The sequence below is a fragment of the Megalops cyprinoides genome, chromosome 1 (genome assembly GCF_013368585.1).
Source record: "Megalops cyprinoides isolate fMegCyp1 chromosome 1, fMegCyp1.pri, whole genome shotgun sequence".
Classification (NCBI taxonomy): Eukaryota; Metazoa; Chordata; class Actinopteri; order Elopiformes; family Megalopidae; genus Megalops; species Megalops cyprinoides.
The window spans coordinates 58,112,990-58,133,048 of NC_050583.1; the positions used below are offsets into that span (position 1 = coordinate 58,112,990).

Consider the following 20,059-nt stretch of genomic DNA (forward strand, 5'->3'; position numbering starts at 1 on the left):
CTGAGTTTGCACTTCTAGATTGCTGGTAGCTAGAAGTTCTGAAGGTAGAGTGAGTGCAACTGTTCCGAACTAAAAGCCTGCCGATTAGTGGCTACTTGCAAGTCGACATATTTATTTTAAAATTATGGAAATATGTCTGTGAAGAGTATCATACAACTAAAATCTATGAATTTCTACCTCTTTTACTACCAACTAAAGGAACCCACTGCACGCAAAGCTCCGAAGACGTCCGACTCCCAGGTTTCTGCAGACCATCTTTACTTCAACTCTGTGATTAGCCAGGGAGATGTCGTCATCAGCACTCCCGATTTTTTTTCTCCTTTCTAAATGGATGGGGCTGTCCTGGTTTATGCACAGTTCAACAGAGGCCAAAAGATTGAAACAACTTATGAATATCCGTCAGTTTAGCTTTTAGGGTGACGCTCAGAATGCTTGCCAGTTTCGGTGTAGCAACAGATTGAGTACTTGTCCCACAAACTGTGGGTCCAGGAAGAAGGTCCATTTAAACAGAGTTTACATTAGTTTACTTCTATTCCCGTTGGTTTGAACTGGCAGCTTTTAATACCATATTAAGTCTCGCTATGGATTATGTCTATTTTACGATGTACTGTTATATCAGTTTATTATTCCTGGACTACCGACATGTTGCAAAATCCCATGGTAAGTTTTTATTGTTTTATTCGTATGATCTCGAACTTATTTTTTAGTTTATCTCTCTTTTGACTTTTGGAATGGTTCGAAACTCAATCGAATGCAGAGCCGACAATAGTTACATAACATTTGTTTTGTTTCATCACAAATTACGTTTCATAATTGAAAGTGCACATTAATACCATTGTGTCCTGAGGACACCTTGACCAGGGTCTTATTTTGGCAGGTGTCCAGATGATGGTGTGGGGTTTTCTTAGTTTGCAAAACATTTTGTTTTGCATGAATTGCTTGCTGCCCGTTTCGACTCTTCCATTTCTCATTAAGAGAAACATTTACTATATGCACTGTGTTCTCTGTAAATTCCTACTGCCTGAAGGGCGCATTTTATTTAATGTTGTTAAACTTTAGCTTTGTGCACTTCTGTAGACGAGGAATTTGTACTTTCACAGTAGTCATGTAGATGCCTTTGTAAAATATGTACTGTTTTTTGTCTTAACATAATTACTTGTGTCTACACGTCTGCTTTGTAATAGTTTACAATACTGTATATTTTTCCGAAGTGAATGTGTTTCTTACTTGAATATTTGTTCCATCAGCCAATCTCTCTGGAAAGTTAAGTGAATATGGTCTTATCGTGCCATTCAGTACAGACTCCCACGGCCGGTACATTTCTCACGTGGTCTCAGCAGCAACTGGAAGTAAAGGCGGGGGTTCGCACCCTGGACGAAGACGGGTAGCCCGCAGCGCCTCCGAGACCCTTTCTTTAACCTCAGCTGGACAGCACTTATTTTTCAATGTTACTGTTTTTGGAAAGGAATTGCACTTACGCCTGAGAGCCAACAGGAGGCTCGTTGCTCCAGGTGCTTCTGTGGAATGGCAGGAAGACTTTGAGGAAAAGGCCCATGAACAAATTCACGGTGACTGCGTTTTCACAGGAGATGTATCGGACATGCCAGAGGCCAAAGTGGCCATAAGCAACTGTGATGGACTGGTAAGTTAGTTTCCATGTTATACTAGATACATTGGGATAAAATTGATCCTGCAGTGTTATAGAACAATGTATAGACTAAATAATGTTATAAAACAAAGCGTTTTAGCAAACAAGGCTCATTGATGGCCTTCCTTATCATACGTATGATGGAGCTTCTTTGAGTGCCTTTGGGTCAAGGACAGTGTTACCTGTACAAACTACAGTTTCTGTCGGTTTGGATTCATGACCAAAGTGTGGGTTATAGTATGATGCTGCTATAGATTGAAAAGTCTCTCCCAGCATCGCATATGTAAGTACACATACATTTAACAGTTGCACAAAGTTACTCCATGTATTAATATTGATTCAGAATCATGAGTAGGCATCATGCTGCCTGTGATTTCGGCTTTTCAGGGTGTTAAAAGAATAATTTCTCACATGCACTAGAACCTTTGGGAAGACGCATCCCACAGATTCAGTTGTGTGAATACTTGTTTTGAGAAGTTATTATTTGGAAGTATTTGCATGGACCATTTATGGGGGTTGTACATGGCATTGTTATTGCTATTGTTTAGTAGTAGCAAATTATCACTTGTGTTGCCTCACTTGTAAGTCCCTTTGGATAAAAGCGAAATGAATAAATGTAAATGTAGTAGACATAGCTGCATTAGCATATCATAGACATCACAATATCAATTATGTGGCATAGGACAATGTGTACGAATTAAATTTGTTCTAGTAAAGTATGTGCACATTAATGTATTGTATTCTAATAAGAGAGAGCACATCACATTCATTGCAAGACTAATCTTCACTGGACTTTTCTTCCTTGTGCCTGAGTTTATCAATGAGGGACATGAACTGCTGCCACTTCACTGGGAACACTGGGTGTTCATTTGCTCTAAAAACCTAATTAACATGTGTGAGGAATTGTACTAATGAGTGCAAGACAACCCAACTTCATCAGCCTTGGCCCACAGCATTCATGCAGTTGCTAATGTGCGTGAGAGGTCTTTTACAGACACAGCTCAGTTTGTAAACTACCTTCTGCTGGCCAACACGAAGAATTTTGGACTTCCTGCAAATGTCAGTTATCCTCCTCTTTGTTTACTTTGAAGTATTAGTGAGGGTTCAGTACGTTTATACTTCCAGGTAATACGGCTGCAGTTGCTTTATATACAGCATCACTCATTGCTGGTGCGGAGCTGGAGATGTTTACCCATTACTCATGTTTAGATTTTAGAAGGCCCCGAAGTATTTTTTTCTTGTGCTCTGTTAACATCGGTGGTGTTGTCTGACCATTTATTTGTCCAGAAGTGGTTCAGTTATAACATATCTGCACTAGTCAGGTTTCTACTGACCTGACTTACTTTGCGAGTCATTTGAATGTGACCCATTATGGCGGCTTGTATTTCAACTGATGGAGCCTCATCTACTGCTCAAGGGCTCCTGGCCATGGAACATGTTCAGAGTCCACCATTTCTGTGACTGTCAATGCCTTTGTGCAATGTGTTGATCTCTAAGCAAGTGAGCGAGATTGCTCACCATGTTTTTGTGGTTGCTCGCAAGCACATGAAGGAGGAAGAAATCCTGATACGTGATGTTGGGGTTATTTCTGTTTCGGGGAGAGCACAACAAAATAATGCGATGTGACCCCTGCTCTCACATGGCTCATCTGGGGCTGAGGTGAACCTACTATTGTATGTGGGATTGGCTAATGTACTGTTGGTTCAGGTCAATTCACTGTAGAAGCACCATTGGTTCACTTCGGATATAGCTGACCAACAGCTAAGTGGAGCAAAACCAGCGCGGCTTGAATGATTACTAAAACCATACTTCTTATCTACAGGCCCCTACCTTATCCTCTGTACATTTGAGGGAATTACATGGTTCCAACATTTAAATTGGCTTGTTCATTGTATATATTTCTGTCTGGGTGTCAAAAAGTAAAATGCTACAGTAAAATATGTTCATTGCAGTACATTATTGTCCTTTAGCAGATGCTCTTATCCAGAGCAAATTACACAGTGCATCTCAAGTAGCATGAAAAATTTGCATGAACAGAACACCGCTAACCACACATGAATAAGTGTCAGTGCAAAACATAGCGCTGAGATCACAAATGTCTGCCTCTTTGAGTTCATTAGTCTTGGAGACCTCTGTGACACATGCAGTAAGGGTTGCTTTAATGATGCTTTATGACTGAGTATCATTTGCCCTCAGTTGTATCCCACATCCAGGTTGTTCCGTAGGCCTAGCCTCATGGTTATATTTACTTCAAATTATAACTACAAAAGAAGTACACTGGAACTAAGCAGGGTTGGGGCGAAAATTGCTGCCCTTTGTCTTTGCACATGTTATGTTGTGCAGTCAAATGCACACTGGCTCATGTCTCTTGTAGTTTGTGCTCAAAAAGTCAATTATATTTGCATGAAGGGCTTCAATGGTATGTCTCACTGAACACAAAAGACTTAAAAGAACAATTTAGCTCTTTTTCAAGGAATCTTAACTTTTGTCCATGATGATCATTTTATTCTGTCTGGTATTAAAGACTTACGTGCCTTTGAGGTCTGACTGAACAACTTGTAAACTCACCCTCCCACCTACACACAGGTCAGCAGCTGTGTAGCTATGCAACATTGGTGTATTTTACTCTTTGTCATGAAATAAAGATGTATTTATTGAGCAAATCCAGTCCTCTAACAGGAAAATATTGAAGTGCACACAAATCTATCAACCCAGATATTGAATTCTTGTCAAAATAACTTTTGTACTTTGCTGCTATGGTTTTAGCTATGTAGTAGGAGTATATTTCAGAAACTTCAGAGACACTGGTGATTGTACAATATCTCAAATAGTGAATAGGAAAAATGTTGCCTTTTCAAACAGGCTAGGGAATAATCTTCTGCAGACATTTGCAACACATAATGAATTGACATTCCTTCACAAGACTACGTGATGGACCATATTTAAATGGCTGGCAACAAAACAGTGACTGCTATTGAGGATACAGCTGGAGAAAGGTGATGTCAGCTGTGACGTAAAGGAGCTATTGTTTCTCATTCCTCACCTACCGTGTATTCTATGCTGACAGCTTTGCGCTATGAAAACAGTGCAGTGATTATGACAAAAAGGCCATGGATGGAATCTTAATCAAGGAGCCTTTAGGATCATTAGGATCATCTTTTCAATTTAGCTAGGAAGACAACAGGTAACTGAGGGTATACCAGTAATGACCTGTCCATTCTTAAGCCATTACATTACAGGAGGCCCTCAGTGAGAGAAATAGTTTTTTCCCTTTCACTCAAGAAAAAGAAAATACAAAAAAACTTCTTGAAATGCACTGAATACCCTCTTGTGCCCAGTATGCACGTGTTTAGCAATCAGCTCTGCAACACTGGAGAGTGGGCTGAGCTTCCCTGTGCTGTGAACTTGTACTGCTCTTTCTAGGTGAGGAGAGGAAAAAAAAACTTTTTGTGTTATGTGTAAGATTTCAAAACCATATGCAACCTATTAATGTAGCATATGGTTTAAACTTATTCTTATTGAATATTAGGAAACATCAAGAGTCTGTTTTGAATTTTAAACCTGAATTCAAACAATTAGACCAAAAGGGCTCCATCCGGAAATGTGACGCTGGTCTGCTTTTTCAAAGGGATTTAAGACTTCCATTGCTGTTACAAATTCTGAGACACACATGGACTCCCAGAGTTAGGCAGATGCACAATGACATCATGTGTTAAAGAGACATTGATTAGTCTGTTAGTTAACCATAGCCAGAGCAGTAAGGACAATAACCTTTCTGTGTACTGTGCTTGGATGCTAAACATCAGTCTGAGGGGACTTAGTTTAGAGAAGCAATGTTTTGTTGCTTTTATGAGGCAAAAGACTGCTATTTTAAAACAGCTGCAGCTTTTTAAAGCCAGTGTTTACTTCTGCTAAATGCCTAGAACACACCCAGGTGATGAATTTGATTTGTTCTGACTATTCACTCATGGTGAATGGCCCATTGGCTTATAGTCCTGAGACATCAAAGATGAGTCGACAGAGAAGCAAGTCTGAATTTATACAGCAATCTCTGTGGTAATCATATTTATTCTTGATGGTGTTTTAACGCTAAAATGACAATAGTACTAAAGTAGTGCAAGTACCACAAATATATCATCCTGTTACATGAGATGTTACCTACACAAAGCTGACACGTCCTAATATGAACGACAGTACTGGTATGCAAAACATTCAAAACAATGATGGTATTTACACAACAAGGGCTGGCAACATATATTACCCGTTGTTTCTGAGGGTAATAGAAGTAAAATGCTTTGGGTATGGCAGCATACTTACATTAATTTGAGAGAGGTCAGTAGTGATCCTTGATCCTTCATGTAAACATCCAATAGTGAGGGGAGCCAAATTCTAGACTGATTCTATAGCAGTATGATAAATGAAAGGCACATGCCTGAGATGGATCTGGTGAAAGTCTAGTTTATACTTTAAGACCCGAAGAGAGTGCTAGGAGAGTGCTATTTGGCCTATTCTTCAGGGATTCTAAGGCAAAGCTAAGCTCATATTCTACTTTTTATGAGTCTTGATGCTAGCCCTTTTTATTTGTACTGGTTACAGTGAAAAGGCAAATGTTTTTTTTTCTCCGAAACAAATGTGCAGGAGATTTGGCACAGCGTAATACTGGGAAGTCTGTTGTTATTACCTTCCTCTGCTAACGGAGGTATGGATTTATGTTGACCCAGCCTCCCCCAGTTGTGCAGAATAGAAGATTTATTGACTGTATCAGCTGTTCCAGTGGAGAATCGGCCTAATGTATTTCCTGCTCTTGCCGATACACTGTGGTAAAGTGAATGGTGAGGCAGGTATCGATCTCACCATGAGGCATCTGTGAACTGTCACTGTTTCAGAGCGTGCGTCACATCTAGTGAAAAAGAAATGTCCTCCCCCTAAATTAATAACGCAACTACAGATGGACATAACCTACATCCCCGTGCTTTTCCAGGGAAGCTTTTCCAGCCAGAATTAGCACCCCAAAAAAATTTTATAGATTGACTGAGGAGCTAAATTTCAGACCCCAATAGTGTTCCGGCACCGTTGGAATCTGTGCTTGGTTTTTTGTTGTCTTTTCTTTACAGATTGATACTAACTGTGCACTGTGTGGTACATTAAACTCTCTCCATTAAGCTCCCAGTATCAAGCAGTGCACCTTCACCATTAACAGTGCTTGATAACTTACTTATTGCAGGTAACATGCTGTCCATGCATAGCATGGATAGCACCCAAGTAAAATTTTTTAGATCACTGGTCTTGTGATTTGAAGGTATTGGGAAAAAACTATGAGTTATGTTTTACCATTTTTTTGCATGAACTGCTCCCTTACAAATTACCAGCAGCTTTTTTGGAGGGCAAGGCTTGCTTTCCGGACCCGTCCCTAAAGCCAGGGATTGTGTGGGAGGTCTAAGAAAGTGGAGATTTGGCAGAGGAGGGATGCTAGAGGGAAAACACCCGCAGCAAAGTTATTGTATGTGGGTGACTACATGGAAAATAAGGATTGGTCAGAGCACGTTTGTGGTTGCTCTTCCCCATGAACTAAAGCAACTCTTTGGATGAATGAAAGTAGGATATCTAATGATTTGTCAGTGCATTAAAGGCAATCAGTTTTCCTCCTTGCATTCCTTGGCAACAGGTCAAATGCCATTTACAGATTGATGCACTTATACCAGCATTTCAGTTATTCACTGACTTTGGCTTGAAGGTTTTGTAGGTTTCATTCTCCAGAAGCAGTCATGGCCAAAGGCTGGTACACATTGATAGCTATGCTGGAGCCCACATGAGGGCCGGAGATAGGCTGGATCCCACCAGCCGCAAAAGCTAAAGTTACTTTCCGATTGCAATCCTGATTGCATATCATTTGCAATTTCGAAAGGCAGACGAGATGTAATGCGAACCCTCCCAAGACTGCAGCTAGCTTTCGAGTTGCCATGGCCGGTCAGCCCTCGTTAAAGCATGCAAAGCCCTCTGGAAGAATGATGCATGACATCATCAATCAGGCATTACGTTATCTTGGTCCCGGGCCATGCGCCCAGAGGGACGGGATTGCTCATCTCGAACGCATGACAGATGGAACATGTCACGTGCAGAGAAGCCTCGGCCGCAGCCGTGTTTATACTGGATTCCCCCCCTGTGTATGCTTAGGGTTCTCAACAGCGACAGGTGAGGGATGGAAAGCAGAAAGGGAGACATGAAAATGAAGTGAAACTAAGGCAGGGATTTTTTTTTTTTTGTGTGGAAAATGTCATAGCCGTTCCTGGCTAAAGGGCAGAGGAAAACGCGCGATGAAAGGAGGTTTTTGTACCTAGGAGGCACAGCTGGGTGACAACAGCTGAGTGCTGCTGGTCTGATTTCATCATTGTTCCCCGCGTTGAATGATGGCTGTTACAACCACGGCTGCTAATGTGCAGGGATTTAAGGCTGGTGACGCATGATCGAGTTACTTGTGTGACAGAAAGCCCCGTTGAAACTCTAGAATTCTAGTAAGGGGGTTGGGAAATGTGCTATTTACAGTATGCGCTCATAAGTTAAAAAGAGAGAGAGCCGCCCAGCAACAGCTCTAAGGGTCACCGAGGTTTACTGTTCTATTTTGCTTTCTCCGGTGTATTTATAGTTCATTTGAAATAAATGTTTTTCATATGATCAATAAACAATCAAGCCTGTTGGAAAATGGGTCTGATAGGTAGATTGATTGATAGATTGATTGAGCACATACTGCATGCAAAGTTATGTTAACACTCCCATCTTAGTATTTGTGAATTACACTCCACTCTCCAATGGTGTAAACATATCACCTGTTGCGTTCTTGCAAGCCAGAAAGTTTGCTTCATTGCGGTTTACATAGCAGAAGGAAATTCCAAAGGATTAAGGTCACTGTACCCACAGTCTGTGTGGAACTTGATTTAAAACTTTAACTAAAACAACTGGTACATGTCTTCCCTGTTTCGTCTTCCACACAAAATGTGCAGTTCTTGTATGCATGGGATTCACCACTGTTTGTTCAATTTTGGATATGAAAGCAGTTTAATTTGATCTGATTGGTCAATCAGTGAGATTCACGTTGACAGAGTGTAGGAAGAACTAGGCACACACATGGGTCAAAGAAGTTCCTCCCACAGCCTGAAGGGTATAGAGGCAGATCCTGTCTCATCTGTAAGTAAGCAAATAATGAGTTCAAATGTCATGCTCCCCCTTCATTATGAATGCTGAATGAATACAGCACTAAGCAATTCAGGTGAAGCTAGATTACTGCCTTGCTTCCCATAATATACCACAGTAATAAAAGAACAGATTATCATTTTGTGTTTCCATACTCAAAACTTTAGGTGTTATATATGTTAAATTATATTTGGTTATTTGAATTAGAGATTATTGTGATAATGGAAGAATTATTCCCACTAAGGAAGTAACACTAAACCTGTCTAAAGGGTTCTTTCTCATGCATCACATCAGGTGCATGTGGAAAATACTTTTGGTCCACTGAGGATCATTCAAAATGGCGGTTTGCCTTTTTGCTGAAGTTCTGTAGGTGAGCTCATTTGGACATGTTTGGTTTTCTGTGAGGATGGAAACGCCAGCAGAATTGACCTGTGAAAATTCAATTGCTACAGTGTACCTGAGGTAATGTAAACTTGATAAAAGTACCATAGTGAATTCTACTGCTGCACTGAGTCGAGGTGGGAATGTTCTCCAGTTTGTGAGGGATATTAAGAGGCTCTTAGTTTGAAAAATGGTAAGTAATTATTACTACTGAAATTTATTTGTCTTAAATTTGAAAATGTTTTCAACAGTTGACATTACCTCAAAGAGTAAGAGTAAAGAGTCACTTGAAAGCGAGTAAGATCACATGAATGGTACATAGAGTTATGAAGTAATAGGAAATGTAGACATGTAGACATGTAACGTAGAATTGTAGAAAACCATTTTTAATCTAAAAGAGGAAAACATTTCAGTTTCTCTGAACTGTAATGCAAAGCATATTAGCAGTCACTGTTATGTAAAATCTGATGACTCGGTGTTCTGCAATTTCACATACCGTTACGCTTCAAGCAGCAACATATGCATGATGAGAATCCTGATGCATTTTAATGCATCTGATGAGGACTAGGTTGATGATGAAAATGAGGCATTGGAGATTCTGTGTGGAGCCCATAATTGGCACTCACAAACTTACATAGACAGAACAGTTAGGATGCGCATTTCCCATTTTACTTATAACATTCACGTTAGGCCTTTCAGAGTGATGCGGTGCAGTTGAGTAACTGAGGAAAAGGTCTGCATTCCTGCAAATATAATGTCTTCATCTTTTGTCACTTGGAAGAAACTATAAAATTCATATAAAATATAAAATTATGAAATTCAGTTCTGTACAAAGGCTAGTCACAGTTGTGTCCTCATGGATATGGACTGCTCTTTGCAGAGTGCATGTTGCTCCTTGTGGACTGGGTATTTTTTGTTTAGATATGTGAAAACTCACAATTTTTTTACCCTCCGTTTATTGACTCACCTCAGTCCCACATGGACTGAGAATTTCTCATTCACGAATCAACAAGCCACAGCAAACTTTATTTCCACAAACACCCATTTGTTTATGGATGCATGGCCCAGCGTCTGTGTAAGTCGGTTACTCTTTCTGTTTGAAATACGGACTCATTCTTCCTGTACTTATATAACTTTAAAAATATTCTTACATATCATATCAAATTATGGATTGTGACTGTATTTCCCCTCTCAAATTTGAGCCCTAGGACTTCATTAAAAATGGAGACTCGAGTAATCTTTAAGTTCTCTGTTGAAAGTAAGCCCTTAAACATATTCACTGTCATGTATTTTTTAGCCACTATGTACTTTCTTCTGTTTGAACCTTGTTCCACTGCAGAAAATTTTTTTAGGTTGTTACGCACTGAGTGATATATTGACATGTGGATAGACTGTGCCCCCCTTAAAATATGCACGCTAGTAAACTGCTCCAAGCACTTATGCGGGGGTATTTGTCATTTTGGTTATAATTCCAGTCATCAAATGCATAATTTTTACTGTATAATCCTCATACTAATCCCAAACTATGCATGCCATTTCTGGCACACCGCTGGGAGAGGTGAAAGCTGATGAAAAGGACTCAGCTGGTAATCCCCTGCTCTGAGGACCTGTCCCACAATGTTATTTCAACCTCTAACCCTGCTGAGTCAGCAGAGCTTAGCCCTCGATTCATTTTCAAACCCATTGATCCAGCCGTGTATTGCACAGCACACATTTTCCCCCCCTCATCCATTTGGAAGCAGAATTTGGGGCAAACTGGGACATGTGGAGCCTGCCTTTGCGTGTCCTTGAATGAGTGCTGTCAAAGACAGTGAGGCGGAGTGGTAATGATTTTTTTCTCAAGAAAAAGTCCAAGGTGCGTCTTAAAAGAGCAGAGGAATTGAATGAATGAGGCAGTGTATCTCAGTGTCTTTGCTTAATCTGTCTGTTCTGTCAAGGCTAAGGTTCCAGTGAATGTAAATCCAACTGTAAGTGACATTAATTGGGCTTGTCCATTGCCATAATTGGGCTGTGCAGCATCATCATTCAGTGCCTTTACCTAGTTGCTGCACATTGACATGTTTGTGCTGTTTAGAATCCCACGCTCTTATCTAGTCCTTGAATCCCTTGGACCAAAACACTTGTGTACTTGATTGCAGCATTGTTCACGTTTGAGGTCATCATTCAATGGCCCTGTTTTTCCCCTGTTCCGATTATGACAGTTCTGAGAGGCCAGATACTTAACTAAGAGTGCAACTTGTAAGTGCAAATCGATTTTGTGATTAAACAGCCAAGTCATATTGAGCTGTGGAACATTTCAAACACAACCTATCAATCAATAAAGAGTGGTACCTTCCCAGAATTCTCAAAGCTTGTCTTTACCAGCATAAAGTGTGTACTCAATGAAATTCAAAATAACTTAAATGGCACTAACTGTAGAGTGGTTTGATTAAAAACAAAACCCAGGTAAAGTTATTGATTGGATGTACCAAGCATTTATTCACTCAGCCTTGTAAAAGCCATTAACTGTGAATGATCAGTAAACACTCACTTGGATTCATTTTCACATACATGAAATATATAAAAAAATTGACTGATCATTTCAAGTTATATAGATGTTAAAGGATAACTGCATTACAAATTACTTCTGATTTTCTTCACATAAATGTCTTTGGCATCTGTTATGTATTGGAAATCCTAATCAATCTCATTTGTGTCCTCAGAAGTGTGGAAGACACACATTTATTTTATTATTTTTTGTCAAAATCCACACAGACTTTTCCATAGCTACATTTTATTTTTTTAACCTGTTCCACATACACTTGGGCTGTAGATGTGATTATATTGGTAAAGTGGATGGATTCTCATTTGATTTGCATTTGTACCTGAGTAGGAAGCACACATTCTCTTACCACTTCTTTGAGTGATCTTTTTTGGTTGAAATCCAGGGTTTATTTTCCAAGAAAAAAATGCAGCCATTGTTTCCATTTGGCACCTTATTGTGCAAGATCAAGGTTTTGGGATTGTAGACTTGGCGTAACTATCGATCAGACAAAGTATATGCTTCTGTCTTCAAATGACAGGTTATCAAGCAATTTTCTTCGAAGACCACCAAATTCTTGGAATGGAAATGAAGGTCCAATTTTCCTGTTTATACTGAATAAGGTGTTGCTTTTCATTGTACAAACTATCTTCATCCTCAATTGTTAGGTTGCATTCACTAAAAACATCCATAAAAAAGCGCTACAACAGGGGATTTAAAGTATTTTTCTGCAGATCAGACAAATACAGCATGGTTGGCTTTTTGTTGGAGTTTCAGTGTCATGGAATACTGAATATTTTTAACTAGGTTGTTTAAATAACTCCTTATGTGCCTGAATGTGCTGGTCTGTATGTATGCTGAGGGTGTGTCTCACAGACCTTGATTCGCTGTAGTCCAGAACCAAATCATACATGTGGACAAGTTCATATGTGTGACTTAGTTCTAGATTAGGGTTAATCAGGCTTTGAGAAATAGCAGCATGGTTGTCTCAGAAGAAAAATGAAATGGGAACGTGCCATTGATGTGCTGAATTGAAAAAGAAAAAAAAAACATCCACCTTCAAAGTCTGTCGTCTGGGCCTGTGAAATTTTTGAAATTTTTCCCTTTAAGTCAGAGAGGTCAGTTACACTTAAAATAACTTTCAAAAGGAATCAAGACTTTCAATAGTTGGTGCGTGAAAATTCTTTTAAAATGAGCTTTATTGTGGTTTATAATTAACAGTGAAATAAATTTACTTTTAAATAATTATAAATCAGATTCATTTGGGCTATGTCTTGTATCACTTGCAGGGAATGTTTTTGTTTTCTAAAACATTCACAGATAAAAAACAAATATTTGAGTTTCAGTTTGAGTTTGAGTTTCAAAGGGGAGCTCTCCAGTAGTTGACATTGCTATTCATGCTATAGGACACATATCCCCAGTCAGCTTTTGTTGGATTCTATAGCTGTCATCAGTTGGGCTCTGGTTAGACAGATAATGATTGGAGGGATGATCATTTCCTTTCTTTAGCAGTCACTGTTGTGCTGCTGTCTGCTGCCTTTCATGACAAGAATAGTCTGTCTTTGTACATGTGCTTGTGGGTATCTGTGAGTCTAGGTGTGTGTGTCTGTGTGTGTGTGTGTGTGTGTGTGTTTTCACCTCCTCCGGTTATGGTCTCCATCTCTGTTAGGTATGATGTCAGGTCTCAGAGACTTTCTGTGTCTTTGGATATGTACTTCTGCATATCTGGGAGTGTGTGTGTGTGTGTGTGCACGCACACATGTACATTTCTGTCTACATGTGGGTGGTCTCCATATTTTGCAGGTATCAGGTCAAAGAAATCCAATCTATTCTGTGAAATAATGGATGTTTTTGAAGGGGGGGACGGGGGGATGGGGGGATGGGGGGACGGGACACTGCTACATATGTAGAGAATTGCAAAAGCCCAGGTGAGATACCATATTATTCTCTGCAAGAGGAATTTCCCCTGTCTGCGGCTGTCTCAGGCCTCACAGATATTTGGCTCAGGCAGCAGAGCGGACGTCCTGCCGCAGTGGTCCCAGGTCAGTTTCTGTTCACTGCAGAAAGAGTAGACTGCAGAAACAGTACTGCAGTGTTTCTTGTATTAGTGCCAACTGGATAACCCTCACGAACACTCTTAGGTGAAAATCGCCCATCCATCCCGGTAACCACTTTTCAGATTAGCTTGTTGTAAGTCACAGTCTCTTTGGCTAGTGCATCTGTAATGTTTTTTTTTGTAAATGGAAGTTTAAATACCTGTCTGTGCACTAATCTACATTGATATTTGCATTTGGAAATATCATGAAATGCTTGAGTAATGCAAAATTTGGCACAATGCTTAACTGAAGAGACATATATAAATATAAACATTTGTGAGTAACCTTACATTACCTGCAAAAGCGTTTCACTGATGATCTCAGTTCAGTTGTTAACAAAGTTTAATTTTGTCTGGCTCTCTGTATATATCACTTTCTTTTTATACTACTTAAATGAAAGCTGGCTGCGTGCTTTTAAAGGGTGTGGTACTGGTGACCTAAAATGTTGACAGCCCATTTGTTAAATGTTTCAATGATGAATTATATGACCTGAACATGATTGATCATAATAGAATGTCAATAGCTCTCCTGAGAGAGGAAGTGGGAAGCCTGCCTAAGCATCTTTTCTGTATATTAATCATTAACTCCTGTGTATATACCCGTGTGTGTATGCAGTTGAAAAGTAAGAGTTATCCTCACTGGCAAAGTCCATCATTTCTTATTACATGATTTAAATCAAAGCAAATGCTGATTGGCAGCAACATTTTTTGCTGCATTTTTTTGCTACATTTTCTGGGGGAAATCAAAAACATCCCCCTTATTAATACTTCATATTATCCCCAGCCATCTAACCTTCCTGCTGCCTGAGGTGCCTTGTGTTACAGCTGGTGTTGATATTTCTCACCACCTTTTCCTCTTTGTCATCACCTTTTCGTGTATAACTTGTTCAGACTCATTGGCCTGTCAACACAGTATAGCCAGCATCATGTTTTTGCACAAATACATTTACATTTACATTCATTTATTTAGCAGATGCTTTTATCCAAAGCAACTTACAAAAGTGCATACAGTAAGTATAAATATCCTATGTTGAACATTGTAGTAGCTTAATATTTAGTGCATCACTGATTTGCGTAGGTACAGCTGATTGCTGGATCACGATTTTGGCCATTGTATCATCACAGACCTCACAACTTCAGCGCACCATAAAGACCATTTGAAAAATTTTGATTGGATTGTATCAGTGTCATGATGACACTCTCACTATTAAGTATATTTGTGATTATTGTATACAAGCTTGTCTCTGCAAGTACTCTCCTTTTGAGGGTCCTTAAATTCTGTTTGGTGGATGTCTTAAATTTGCATGGTTTTACACTGTGATACTCATTTATCCTACTCGATGTGTTTTTAAGAAAAAACTGCCCAGTGGAAACTCAAGAGCGCAACAGCTGTTTCAGTTTGATGCTTTTCCCCAATGCTGCAGCTAGGGGTCTTATCTGTTATACACATTTTCATCCAAACATAGGGTTAAGGTAAGGGTCAGGGTGAGGAAGCTCACCGAGTTCCTGTTTTATCAGATCGATTCAGAGCTGTTTATAAAACATCACTCAGACTGAGTGAGTTACCTCACCTTACTGAGTGAGTTCCAGGCTTACCTGGAAGTGAGGACTGGCTGTTTGTTTGACCATCATTTTCATCCTCATTCACTGTGGTGTACTCCAAGACAGTAAGTCTTACCCAGTGAAAGCCTGAGAAAGTGAACCAGGAACTGAGGTACAGAGTCGGGGAAAAAGAAATATCACAATTAAACTCGACAAAACTTGCCTCTGAGCACTGAAATACAACAAATTACTTTTCTGAACTCACACACACACACACACACACACACAGACACTTTAGGTTAATGGCACATCGGGTTCATTGTCTTGCTAATTTAAATACATTTAATAATGACATTGGTTAGGGATGCCAGTAAATAAGCTATTGATTTTTTTCCCAGTAATCGTTAAACAGGCATATTAATCTGATCTTTTTTAGTTAGTTATGCTGTCATATGCTTCTGCATAGTTAGACAATTAAGTTAAACACTTAATTATTGGTATTTGGCATTAAATGAGAGTAATCTGTATGGTTATTTCGCACTGTCTTCAAAAATAATAACTGGTTGACTACTTGATTCAATAAGAAGCAGCTGAGGTCCTAAGGGCTTTTCATTTTGATGCAGTCAATGCTTTCAATATTAACCAATGTATTAAAAGCTCTGTTCGCAATGTAATCAGTAAATGTTGGTCTTACTGGCTGTATTTCCTTTCCTGTGTACTTTGAAGCCAAAACAGCTAAATTCCAACTGTAGTTTGAGTATTATTCAATGGGGCAAATTCACACCTAAGATTTGTGTGTCGGTCTAGGTCGCTATCTAAAAGTTGACATTTGTTGTTTCTTTTAAAAGGAATTTAAAAAGTTGACCCCAGAAGCTATCATAAGATTAGTTCTGTTTGCAGAACATGGTTTACATTAGTTACAGGTAATTTTTTACTTTTATTGGAGAAAGTACAGAGAAAGTACTTTTTCACTCAGAGAGTTACCAATCCATAGGTGTTGTTTAGAATGAAGGTTTTAACCTGTTCAGTTACAATCGGGCTGATTAATGAACATATGCTTACAGCGCTATCATATATAAGACACATGTGCCCACACGCAAACACAATTAAGTACACACTTTTTTAACTAAAACAGATAAAATGTGTATATTATTACTACTGTAGCTCATTAGCTGAAAGGGTTAAATTTAGTATAAACCAGTCTGGGGAAGTCAAGGTCTAACTCGCTTCCCTATGGACTGCCAGCACAATCAGAGGCAACAGCAATGACTGCGCCAGATGGCTCGGCTCTCATTAAAACCAAGAACAAAGGTTTTAGGCTGCTTTTGCCTTTCCATCCTCTCCCTATATGACTTTGTATCCTTTTAGATATCTAAATTTTCATTACAGTAACTGATACACAGTGACTGATACACCCTGGAGAACATGGAGTAATTTTATATTACTTTATCATTTTTGATTGACATTGGTGAACCCATATGACCCTCTCAGTAATTATTATCTCAGTAATTTATATTATATACATCCACATATTGTAGATACTTGTCTGGTAGGCAACTTGATTATATTTTACCTTGCTGGATCTGCCTATTGGAGACTAAAACATTACATTACTTTCCATAAGAAAAGATTTGTCTGACAACAGTAAAATGTATGTTTAAGATATGCAGGAGTTCTTCTTATTACCTTTTTCTATGACCATCCTGACCATCTGTCTGTTCTTTGCTGACACACCAATCAGTAGTCAGAGGCTATCAGGGCACTGGACAGTTTCACTGCCATGAAATAGCAGACTTTAAGAGGAGCAAACATAAACACGGAATCTTTTCTTGAAAAGTTGATTGAAACCCCCCAATGGCTTCTGTGTGCATTTGTTTGCGATAGAAGGATCTGCATAAAGTTCCTGCATGTAATGTTAAGCACTGATGCCCAGCTGATTACTGACACATTGGACAGCCAAGAGTTAAGTTTCCGTTCCACTTGCTTGATAGGCCCTGAAGCAAGATGACAGTACTAATACGGAGAACTCTTTTTCCAGGCAGGCCTGATTCGCACTGATAATGGGGAGTTTTTCATTGAGCCCTTAGAGAAGGGACAACAGGAAGTGGAAGAAAAGGGGCGTGTTCACGTGGTGTACCGCAGGTCTGCCATCAAAAGGGAACCAACCCAAAGAAGGGAGGACCTCCATAATGAAGGTAGGCAAGGATTATGACATCATGGATATAAGAGTGTTACGGGACCGTTGGTTTTCATTATTACAGGCACCCAAAAAGAAACATGATTTCCAGAAATGACAGATTATACCGTGAACAGATAAAGATGTGTGTGCGGGACTCCCTGTAATTGTGGTAAGTAACAGCAGTGTATTAGAACTTAAAATACAAGTCCTCAAATCCTCTGAAAGTTAAAGGGGAAACAGTAATTTTTCAAATTTAATTCAGACCATTTTATGTTATGCAAACAGCTGTAAGTAAACTCATCAAAGAGAGGTACTTAATTTTCATGAAGCCGTCTAATCTGTTAATATAGTCACTACAGTATGCATTGTACTTGACCGTGGGAGGTTGAGCTGGAACCTTCAATATACAAGGGAGGTCCCCACATGAATGCTAGCAAAGTTGTTTTATTGAAAAAGGACTTATGTCTGCTCCATTCTGTATGTAGGCAGACCCCTCCCCTCTAGACAGACTCCTTCCACCAAAATAACAGCCAGACACAGCTGCTGCAGTGCTCAGAGGACCAGCTGGTAAAATGAGGAATGCAGGGCTCCTATGGATGTGCAGGAACTCTCCACTTAAAGTGGCCGAAATGCACTATGAATTTCAATGATATTTCTCCCTGCAAACAAATCAGTGCAGCATTCCAGGCTTACTGGTGCAATTAACATCATTACAGTACCAGTACAGAGCTTAGGAAGGGATTCAGCCCACAAAAGCACAGGTTTTTAGTGACAGAAAACAGAAAAATAACAGTAGAAATTAAAGACACTACACCTTTTTGTAATTTATACTTCTTTCATTTTTTTTCAGCCTGAAAGAATTGTTTTGTCAAAAGGTGTTTTTGGTCATTTTCCCTTATTAATTTTTTACAGCCTTGCTTGAATAGTTTGTGATTGACTCTCTCTTTAATATATTAAGGTGTACGCATTGGAATTGCTTGGTGTCTGGCCACCAATATCATTATACTGTCACCTTATTAACAAGCGATTTATAGAAATATATTCCTGGCTTTGTCAAGGATTGAAGGGAACATGATGTGACGTGAGCAGTGCTGATCTCAGTAATCCATCCAATAAAACTGAGCATGTAAATGATGTAGTCGTCTGTATGATATCACACTGGAAAAAAAATCTCTGCCGTCTAAGTGCAGGAGCAAAAGGCAGTACATTCTCGCCTGAGGAACTATAAGAGCTCTGTGCTACTCTACACTGCCATTGTCGGTTGTTCTCTTGTGAAGGGACAACAATATGATCATATTTTCCTCTTTTGTTTAATCATTTCCTTGAACTGTTAGCTAACCGTTAAGTTGCAATCACTAAAGCACATGTCAATCTCTTCTTATTTATCACACTACTTTCCACCTATTTATGATGGGGAAATATTCATTTTAGCAGCAATATTGTGGTGACGTTCTTAAATGCATCCTTTTATTAGCATTCATTGATTACCTTTACTGCCTTTTGATGGGTAATGCCAAAGTGACTGGAAACACTCACATTCTAGACTGTAATGCATCACTGAAAAACACTATCCACGTGTCTCTTGGGCTAAGCAACACAGTAAACATTTATGCGTATAAAAGTGTATATTTTTTAAACTATGTCAGACAAGGAAATGAAAAGCTATGTGTCATGCCTTTGAAAATGCAGGATCACTTTGATTCTTTGAAAGAAGATTCCCTCGAAATTATGATAGATATTAGTATGATATCATTTCTACAATTTATATTCAAGTGTTCAGAGACCAAAGTAAATGACTGTGCATAAACCTTTTGTCATTTTTTTCCTTGAATGACGCATTTGCTTTTAGAATGTTGTGTCACATGACATGACATCATGCAAGGGTGGTGTGTGCGAGTTGTGTCTCCTGTGCCGTTTCCGTGCACCAGGCGAAATTACAATGGAACATGATGAAAGAACAGACACATAGAACAGTATTCTGAGCAGGCCTACAGGCTTCCATTTGCAAGCAGTCTCAACAATGGTGACCCCGTTGACAGGAGGGCGACCACGTTAAGTCCAGCTTTACCTTGTATGGTAATATCAGCTCAGTGCCCGTGAGTGCAGAGGGAAACAGCTTTCATGGTACCAGCGCAGTCCTCTGGTTTTATCTTTTCATTTGTCGATTCTGTCATTAGGCTGCCTTTCCTTGTGAGTTTTGGTTGCCTGTTTCTCTGTGATTTGAGGTTAGATACCAAATTCTCACAGTCCATAAAAAAGCAATCATGGTACATATCCACAGAAGAATAAGCATTACTTTTAAACGTGCTGGACATTGTATAGTCCAACGGTACAGTATTTCATTTCAGCCTCTGGTTGTGGCTTTGCTGAGTGACTTGAAGTAATGGCAGGATCTAACATTTGGATAAGATCATATTTTAGCCTGATGAACCTGAGAGCGATAGTAAAAAAAAAAAAAAAAACAACATTGGAAGGACCACCCATGGTGCATTTCATCGAATTTCT

General features: G+C 39.3%; 1 protein-coding gene across 2 annotated transcripts in view; it reads left to right on the top strand.

Moving 5' to 3' along the window:
- Positions 1–380: 380 nt before the first annotated feature.
- The window catches only part of LOC118783681 (A disintegrin and metalloproteinase with thrombospondin motifs 14), a 55,389-nt gene continuing 35,710 nt past the window's right edge, over positions 381–20,059 (top strand). For both annotated transcript variants that reach the window (XM_036537636.1, XM_036537644.1), the window contains exons 1-3: positions 381–660; positions 1,248–1,642; positions 17,414–17,570. In XM_036537636.1, coding sequence (XP_036393529.1) covers positions 582–660; positions 1,248–1,642; positions 17,414–17,570 — 631 coding nt within the window. In that variant the 5' untranslated portion in view covers positions 381–581. The remainder of the gene's footprint in view (positions 661–1,247; positions 1,643–17,413; positions 17,571–20,059) is intronic.